The sequence below is a fragment of the Truncatella angustata genome (genome assembly GCF_020726525.1).
Source record: "Truncatella angustata strain MPI-SDFR-AT-0073 chromosome Unknown BKA67scaffold_8, whole genome shotgun sequence".
In the NCBI taxonomy this organism is placed as follows: Eukaryota; Fungi; Ascomycota; class Sordariomycetes; order Amphisphaeriales; family Sporocadaceae; genus Truncatella; species Truncatella angustata.
Genome location: NW_025763388.1, coordinates 668,385 through 677,315, shown reverse-complemented (window position 1 = coordinate 677,315; position 8,931 = coordinate 668,385). Strand labels below are relative to the sequence as shown.

Here is an 8,931-nt window from a genome sequence, read left to right as displayed (position 1 = left end):
GAGATCGCGGCTCTGCTACTGGACGCGGATACCCGCAGGGTTGTGCCTAGCGGGTGGAGGCCATGATGGTTTGTGGGTTGATGTGCTGTACTGTGCTTGTAAGTTATTTTAGTTACAGATACAAATGGCTAGAACTTAGGACTACGCGCATAAATGGAGCCAGGACGAGTCTCAATGCATCAACTGCAGTGGCGATGAGGCGGCGACAAGTACAAGTACAAGTACGTGACCGCAGTGAGAATTGCGTTATCAGCTCACCCGGCGCACATCCATAGAGTCAGTGCACAGTCCTTGACATGAACGGATCGCCAAGGCGAGGTCAGTAGCTGGCACCTCGTGATGAAAGTCTCCTAAACAGCAACAGCATCCGTCATCGGCTAGGAAAGGCAAGCGATCCATTCAGATCTCCGCTTGATAGGGTAGATAAGGATAGCTCATGGCAAGTTCGACAAGGGTCCAGGTGCTTACTCTGGACTCTTCTTTGGTGACGTCTCATGCTTTTGCTGATAAGAGAAGCGATGTACATATATATTTCTTGTCCCTGTCTAACGAGAATTAGGGCAACCAGTTTGACCTGCAAAAAGAAAGACATTTTTCACCAAAAATTGTTGTGCAGCTAGATTTGGCAACCTTGTCTTGGACGCTACTTACTTAATTGTTGTCGATGAGACTGGCAGTCCAGAGAAGCCCCCCAAGCCCCCCAAGCCATGGGGGTCTGGTGACTCTGAATGCGCGAGCTTGTTTCTGCGTCACGCTATTGGTCGCAGGCCAGGTAACGGAAGTCTCTTGACTCACAACCCGGCGCTAATGATTCGACAAGAGATAGGCTGACTGCATGACGGTGCTTAAACCATACGGAGTAACTACACTTTCTAACATGATGCCGCCCAGTGATTCAAAGTGCAGAACAAGGCTGAGTTGGGAGCCCTAGCTTTTCTTCTCTTTTCAGTGATGCACAGAGATACAAACCCCTACGGCACTGGATTGGTTATAAGTGCCATTAATTAGTGGCCGTTGTCTCCTGTCATTACCAGGGCGGTATGATCGAAGCGGATATATGCTTGGCTACTAAAAGTAATTTGAGTGAAATAAGTAAATAATAGTGCTGATACCAATCTCGCATTCCGGCTTCTACGTAATTATAAGACTTCCGCTTCCCCCAGCTGTATAATCAGCACAAACTCATTGCCCAGCGCCGTACTACATCATGCTCGTTATATCACACAAGAACTGCTGTAAAATGTACCACTGCAACTTCATGTTCTGCGGGATTGCAGTCACTTGAAATTTCACATTAAATTGAAATCCAGTTTACGTTACGCACTTCATTGATGGGTTTGCTGTTCAAACCTGTGAATTGCGAACGTCAAACATGGTGCCTTTTTCTGCCGTCACAAGCGACTAGTTGCCCTCCGCCGTTACCTTTCATGACCACCTACATCCAGAATTCTGGTTGCCAACCTAGTAGTCAAACGTTTTCGTTATTGACTGATAGCGCCACTGGGACCAGGTACCTCTGCAAAACCTTTTTACCATCGTGTGCAAACCCCTCACGATGAGCCAAAGTACCAGGTTGGAGGCTCGCCCGAAGCGGGGTGCAGATTTTAGCGCCACAGCCAAAATCTGGGGAGGCGCTGTCAAGCCTATCCCATCGGGTTTAGTTTCAGCACAAGTTCCAACCTTACATGGTGGATGTAGTACTGTGCTCCGTACATAGGACAGGCTCTTCCAGGAACCGTGACCTGGTCATGATTGACTATGCTCACCTGCACAAATTCTGATGTAACGTCTTCTTTCAAGATCGGTCCATAGGTGCATGCGTTTCCCCGCATGTTGTCCATGTTTCCCGGCAGTACTACAACTGATTCTCACCTGCTTCAAGACAAACGTCATTTGCTGCTCCCTTGCGCTTGCAACAACCCAGTAACACAACATGTACTCAATGACCGAATCCACAGGAACGAACATGTACCTGAGGGTCCTCGTGGATGATGGTTACTATAGTGGGTGTCAAAAATGGCACTATTTTACATATGAGGGGATGTCTGCCCCAGCGATAATGCTTTCTCTCGCATTTGGTTTGTGTTCGTTGCAAGTTCTGTACAGTGTCATAAAACCTTGAGATATGTTCTCCTCATTTTCACTACTTAAATCCAGCCTCCTGCTTTCTGGTTTGAGGACCACGCTGGCTCAGTGTCCTGACTATGCTGGCTACTCAACACAAAGGCATGAGCCTCTTTCCGCCGGCAAGTATCAGCTGAGTTATCAAAGGCCAGAACAATCATGCCGTACATTCAGTCTTCCTGAAGTCGAGGCGGCCATCCAGGACATGAGGGGAGCTATTTCAGACCCAGACTTGTTCAGACTTTTTGAAAATACTTTTCCGAATACGCTCGATACAACCATTTCATGGCATGGTTTCGCGAGTGGGAACTCTGACGAGGAGGTAGACGCAAACCCAAATACAGAATAGGGTGAATGATGCTAATTGATCAAAGTTGACTTTCATCACCACAGGAGACATTGTAGCTATGTGGCTGCGGGACAGCGCGAACCAGCTGCGAAGCTACAAGCCTCTACTAGAGGCCAATGCTTCGAGTGCCTCTCTAGCATCTCTGTTCCGTGGCGCTATAAACCTTCAGGCTCGTTATCTTCTTACCAGTCCGCATTGCAATGCCTTCCAGGCCCCAGCGGAATCAGGCAAGCCACCGCAGGACAATAGCGCAGCAGACACAGATGTTGTGACCCCAGCTTACGATAAGAATTTTGTTTTCGAATGCAAATACGAGTTGGATAGCTTGTCAGCATTTCTTCAGTTATCATATGATTACTATGACAAAACCCAGGATAGTGATTTCTTCGGAAAGTTCCAATGGGTCAATGCCATCAAAACAGTACTGGACACGGCGGAAGCATTGCTAGTTGGCACTTATGCAGATGATGGGCATGTTAACAGCTCACCTTATACATTTCAGCGGACAACCACGTCGGCATCTGAAACGTTGCTCAACAAAGGTTCCGGCTCGCCCGTGAGACGTGGAACTGGTCTTGTACGAAGCGCATTCCGACCATCCGATGACTCGACAATTTTCCAGCTCTTCATTCCTGCCAACATGATGTTCTCGAGCTATTTAGGAAAGTGCGCGGCGATTATGGAGAAACTTGACAGTAACTTGGCAGGGCGCATGCGCGATCTGGCAACCAATGTACGCAACGGAGTCGAGACTTATGGCAAAGTACAACACTCGGTATTCGGAGAGATTTATGCATATGAGATCGACGGTTTCGGCTCTAGTAATCTGATGGATGATGCCAATGTTCCGAGCCTTTTGAGTGCGCCGATTATTGACTACCTTGATGCCAGTGACACCATCTACCAGAATACAAGGCACTTCGCTCTGAGTACCTGGGACCCTTATTACATGCACGGTCCAGTTATCAATGGGTAAGCTTCCAAACTTTGTTGCTTAATTTCTAGTTATATTAACATGCTGTAGAACCGGAGGTCCCCACGTTGGACCTGGAAAGGCTTGGCCCATGTCTATCATTGTTTCGTTACTCAGTTCTGACGACGATGCCGAGATTGTGTCAGGTCTACGGCAAATCATCTCTTCAACTGATCAGCTTGGTTTAATCCACGAATCTGTCAACACCTTTGATCAGTCTGATTGGACTCGGCAATGGTTCTCTTGGGCTAATGGGTTGTTCGGTCAGCTCCTTCTCGATCTCAAGGATAGGAAGCCGCAAGTGCTTCAGACAAGTTTCCAGTAACGTCGTTGAATTTAGGTGGAGCCAATGGCATCAATCGGGAGCTCGTCGCAGTGTACGTGTTTAGCGATTTCCACTTCAATGGTCGTGAACTGCAGGACAAGATGCAATATCACCGACAATTCAATCAAGGTAGCATTCAATTTGAGAATATGTGGATTTTCTCTCTATTTTACCTACCAAGCCTGCTCCAGAATTGAGGGTCCTTCTAGGCGGGTAGACCTGACCCTATGAGGCAGCTCGTATAGCGACAAGCACTCTGATTCGTCAATCTTCCTACTCAGACCCCGTCAGCTGTGCAGCAACCTTCTTCCAGCTACAGCTTCAAGGCTCAGAACAGCCGGTAGAGAAATGTCTTAAACTGTCCTGACTGCGATGCAGCTCTAAGGATCTTGGCAAACCATGCGGTGCGCTCATCCTTTGCTTTTCGTGCATCATCTGCCGTGCCTTGACGCCACATTCTGCAGCGTTGCAATACGGGTGTATTTGCGGTTTAATATAGCCCATGTTCCGCTATCTTGGCAGTTGAGGTCTGGCCACATGGCTAGATATTGCTTACCTGAGCAAAACTACCAAAATCCGTATGCTGTGACCAACGACCTAACCTCCTGATTCTGCCATCTCACATGCACGTTTTCGAGTTGCGGATGGCGTGGAACTTAGAAGTCCATATTTTTGTTTTCCGCAGGACTGGTGGAAGATAGCACAAAAGGCGCCGCTCTATGAGAAATTGTGCCGCACGAATATGTGAATTGGATTTGAAAAGGACATCTTGAGGTACTTGGACGCTCTTGCGTCGACGTTTGAAGATGGCGCCTTTGTTGACAAGTGTGCCACGGTTGAAGCGGGTACTGGTACTCGGCCTGTGTATTCTCACCTTTTGGCTTCTGCTGCCATCCGACGGCATAAGGTCTTCCGGAAGTTTGGTTTCATTGTTCGTAGGTGCAAGAATGAGTACTGGTGCAGACGTGTTGGCATATATCGATCCGCTCATCGGAACTGTTAACGGAGGTGAATCAAATCCTTGGCTATGCCGCCATCCAGGGTTGCTAATTATGTGAGCAGGGCATGTCTTTCCGGGCGCAACACTCCCTTATGGTATGACCTAGATTTTATTTTGTTGGCTCTTGGAAATACTCGACTGTCTATTAACGTCTGAACGATAGGTATGGCCAAAGCAGTGGCGGATGTCAATAGTCAATGGGAAGCTGCTGCGGGTTTTGTGTCCGACAATTCGCTGATAACAGGCTTTTCACATCTGCATGACTCTGGTGAGTATTGGTCTCCTCTTGAAGATGCGACTACTAATATTGTTGAAAGGCACCGGAGGGGTAAGCAATTTCTTTATTATAAGGATGTCTGTTAACATAACGTAGTCACCATCTTTGGGGAACTTTCCACTCTTCGTTCACCCAGGTTGCCCAGGAGACGAGTTTGCTCAATGCGAGTTTAGCAAGTCTGCTCGAGCTACCAAACGAGTGAATGGCTCTGTTGAAGCACGTCCAGGCTATTTCGCTCTTGGGCTGGGCAATTTGATTCACGCAGAAATGACTGCTACAAAGCATACAACACTATATCACTTCACCGTTCCCAATGTGTCCGAGGTACATTTGAGGACAGACGCAGTGCCAGTCAAGCCTCTGGTGCTGATTGACCTCTCAGATCTCGCAGGAAACGGATTTGGTGGCTCGGTTGAGGTTGATCCAGAGAGTGGCCGAATCACGGGAAATGGAACTTTCAATCCCTCTTTCGGCAGAGGACAGTATAATGCTCATTTTTGTGCCGACTTTCGCGGGGCGGCTATACGTAAGACAGGGACGTTTCATGGTGTTCTTGCGAACGAAACGGCCAAGGCCTTGGGCGAGGGAGTGACCGGATCCCCTCGTCTAAGTGGCTCAGCAGGCGCTTGGATACACTTCGATCGGCCTATAAAGGATCGTATCCTAGCTCGCGTCGGGTTATCCTTCATCTCAGTGGACCAAGCATGCCGTAATGCCGAGAACGAAATCCCCCTTTTCGAATTCAACAAGACAGTACAAGCTGCTGAGAAGGCCTGGGCCGACAAGATGTCCGTCATTGAAGTGGACCATTATGGGGTCTCAGACGACCTCCTCAAAACATTTTGGTCCGGCTTGTACCGTGCTCTCCTCTCACCTCAAGACTACACGGGAGAGAATCAGCTATGGAATTCAAGCGAGCCGTATTTCGACTCATTTTACTGTATCTGGGACTCTTTCCGGGCACAGCACCCGCTGCTTTCGATCGTGGATCCGGATGAACAGACACGGATGGTGCGAGCCTTGCTGGATATATACAAGCATGAAGGATACTTGCCTGATTGCCGCATGAGCTTTTCGCAAGGCTACACCCAAGGTGGGTCAAATGCAGATGTGGTTCTTGCTGATGCCTTTGTCAAGAACTTGACAGCCGGTATCGACTGGAATTTAGCATATGAAGCGGTAACCAAAGATGCGGAGGTTGAGCCGTCCGATTGGACCAGCGTTGGAAGAGGTAATATAGAGGCTTGGAAGAGTTACGGCTATGTGCCCCAGGACGACGTAGACAAGAACGGCACCGGGCCGATGTCGAGATCAATCTCCAGGACAGTCGAATATGCCTACGACGATTTTGCGATCTACCTCATGGCTAAAGGTCTTGGTAAGGCTGCAGATGAACAAAAATATCGGGAAAGAAGTATGGGTTGGAAGAGTCTATACAATCCTGACCAAGAAGACCGATACGTGGAGAAAGACGGCACCATTGTCGAAAGCCCGTTTAGGGGTTTTCTCCAACCTCGCCTCACCAACGGCACATTTATGGTTCAAAATCCACGCCTCTGCAGCCCGGCTTATGAGCAGCGTACGTATAGACCAAAAGAAAGAAAGAAAGAAAAAATTCCCCCTGCGTCCTCGATTTTCCTGACCATCGAGAAAGTACTGGTAGATGGATGGCCATCTAAGCCTGCAAGTCTTCCGAGATGTGGGACTAGTGGTCTCAATCAAGGCAGAACGATGAAATATATTCCCTATCATTATGGAAAAATAAACTAATTATGAGGTTTGACAACGCAGATGTCTGCTATTTTGATACTAGGTACGACACTTATGAGGGTAGTCCGTGGCTGTACACGTTCTTCGTGCCGCAAGATATGGCTTCTCTTATCCAGACGCTAGGGGGGAGAAAATCTTTCATCAACCGGCTTGAGTACTTCCACTCGTCCGACATTGTCTATATGGGAAACGAACAGAGCTTCTTGCCCACTTTCCAATTCCATTACGGAGGCCGTCCTGGTCTTAGCTCTTATTGGGTGCACCGGTACATACCGGCGCAGTTCAATAGCAGTATCAATGGTATTCCTGGCAACGACGATTGTGCTATGGGCGCATTCACAGCGTTTGTCTTTATGGGATTCTTCCCAGTTGCAGGACAGAGTGTATACCTAGTTACGCCCCCGCTGTTCAGGGAAGTCCGAATCCGAACGCCAACTGGTAAACAGGCAATCATCCGGAATCTCGGTTTTGATCCGACTTACCAGTCGATCTATATACAGAGTGCGAAGCTGAACGGAAAGCCGTATACGAAGAACTGGATTACCCATGATTTCTTTTATCATGGTGGTGTGCTGGAACTGACATTGGGGAAAGAAGAAAGCATATGGGGAACAGCGGACGAGGACTTGCCGCCGAGCCTTTCCACGAGCTGAAGAGACTAATGATACCACCTGGGTATGGGTTTCACCTGAGGGAATATACGCCCTACGAGCTTTGTGACGCGGGAAAAAGCGCGGAGAGACAAGGAGAAAGGATTATAAGCTACAGATAAGATCCTGAGCAATGCGTATTTGGTTTAGAAAAGCAGCTTGCACAGTCTTTCATACACAATCACAGCCGTCAAAAAATGGGATTAGTGCAACCAGGCTAAGGTTTACTACCCAATCATTTGTGTATACACTGTGCGCAGCACCAGTCGCAGCGCAATGAAGCATGAGTTCCATTGAGAAATCCAGCAAACTCGTCTGGGGTCTGGATGGACGGCCGACACAAGTTGGATTGGCACTTCGAAGATCAGATGGTGTGATATCATTGAAGAAAAAGAGCTTGTCAAAACGGGCCCGCGGGAACCGTTAAGCTCTTAACTTAGAAACGTTCCAGAGGTAGAGGGTTCGAGAAGCAGCCCTGACTACACGCTTTTTCTTCATACGATCGTTGATCGAGAAACAAATCTGATTCTTTGGCTCTATTTGTGGCTCCTGACACAACTGAGGTTTTAGCTGTTGAAGAAACATCTTCATTATGCAATGAACTTATTTTTAGGTCGTCTCAAAATCCGCCATCTAGAATGCTTTATGACACCTTGGCATCTCAACACCTCGTCAATTCTACGATTTTACATAATGCCAACCCGGTTTTCCGCCGGGGTTCCCTCCGCGTTGGCCGGAAATGCGGTTATCACCGTGGCCGCGCGCATTCTGGGCGGAATGTGGATCAACATCCGCGACACGGTACTTGAGGACGATGAAACACGAGACCCTGGCAGGCTGGAGGTTGGGTTTTCTGTGGGGAAGGATTGTTACCAGGCAAGCCAGGGGATTGGACTGCTACCGCGCAGGTTTTGCAGTTATGCTGATCTTTAATACTTAACATTGAGCTTCAGGTGCGTCGCACTGGAATCATAGGCTGGAATTGTAACTTATGTTGTTGTTTGACACGCGAATATGCACAATTGGCCACCGAATAGTGGCTAAAATATTTTGATTAAAGGTTCATGTGTACCCCAGACTCAGGTCGGATTCATTAAACGTTCTGAACCAAAAAGGCATCGCTTTCGGTTGCGAAGGATCGGTTGACAGATATGTCGATCGCAACAGGCCCGATCTGTGCGATACGCTGAGTAACAACTGAGTCAAGATGCGTTGTCTGCAACGTCAATCCTCTCCCAGAGCCTCGGAACATGGTATATTCCTTAGAGGCTGGCGCAGTATGATTCTTTGATTTTATTGTTCTTGTTGTTCGGTATATACGTAGTGTCCTCAAGAATCATCGCACCTCCTACGAGCAGTATACACTCCAGAAGCGCGCGCTATTGCATGACTTTAGATTTGATTCGCTTGGAAAACGCCATACAAGAAATTAGAGCGTATGGCAATTTTTGGCTGATGCGATG

At 48.1% G+C, this 8,931-nt stretch overlaps 2 protein-coding genes across 2 annotated transcripts; both read left to right on the top strand.

The window, feature by feature from the left end:
- Positions 1-2,125: 2,125 nt before the first annotated feature.
- Positions 2,126-3,771, top strand: BKA67DRAFT_523976 (uncharacterized protein; the record flags this gene model as incomplete). The annotated part of the gene is made up of 3 exons (XM_046098525.1): positions 2,126-2,446; positions 2,499-3,445; positions 3,498-3,771. The coding sequence occupies 3 exons, from the start codon at positions 2,126-2,128 to the stop codon at positions 3,769-3,771; spliced, it is 1,542 nt and encodes a 513-aa protein (XP_045954030.1).
- Positions 3,772-4,577: 806 nt separating this feature from the next.
- BKA67DRAFT_524315 (family 92 glycosyl hydrolase) lies at positions 4,578-7,471 on the top strand (the record flags this gene model as incomplete). The annotated part of the gene is made up of 6 exons (XM_046098559.1): positions 4,578-4,779; positions 4,831-4,866; positions 4,935-5,039; positions 5,089-5,099; positions 5,145-6,627; positions 6,840-7,471. The coding sequence occupies 6 exons, from the start codon at positions 4,578-4,580 to the stop codon at positions 7,469-7,471; spliced, it is 2,469 nt and encodes an 822-aa protein (XP_045954029.1).
- Positions 7,472-8,931: the final 1,460 nt, after the last annotated feature.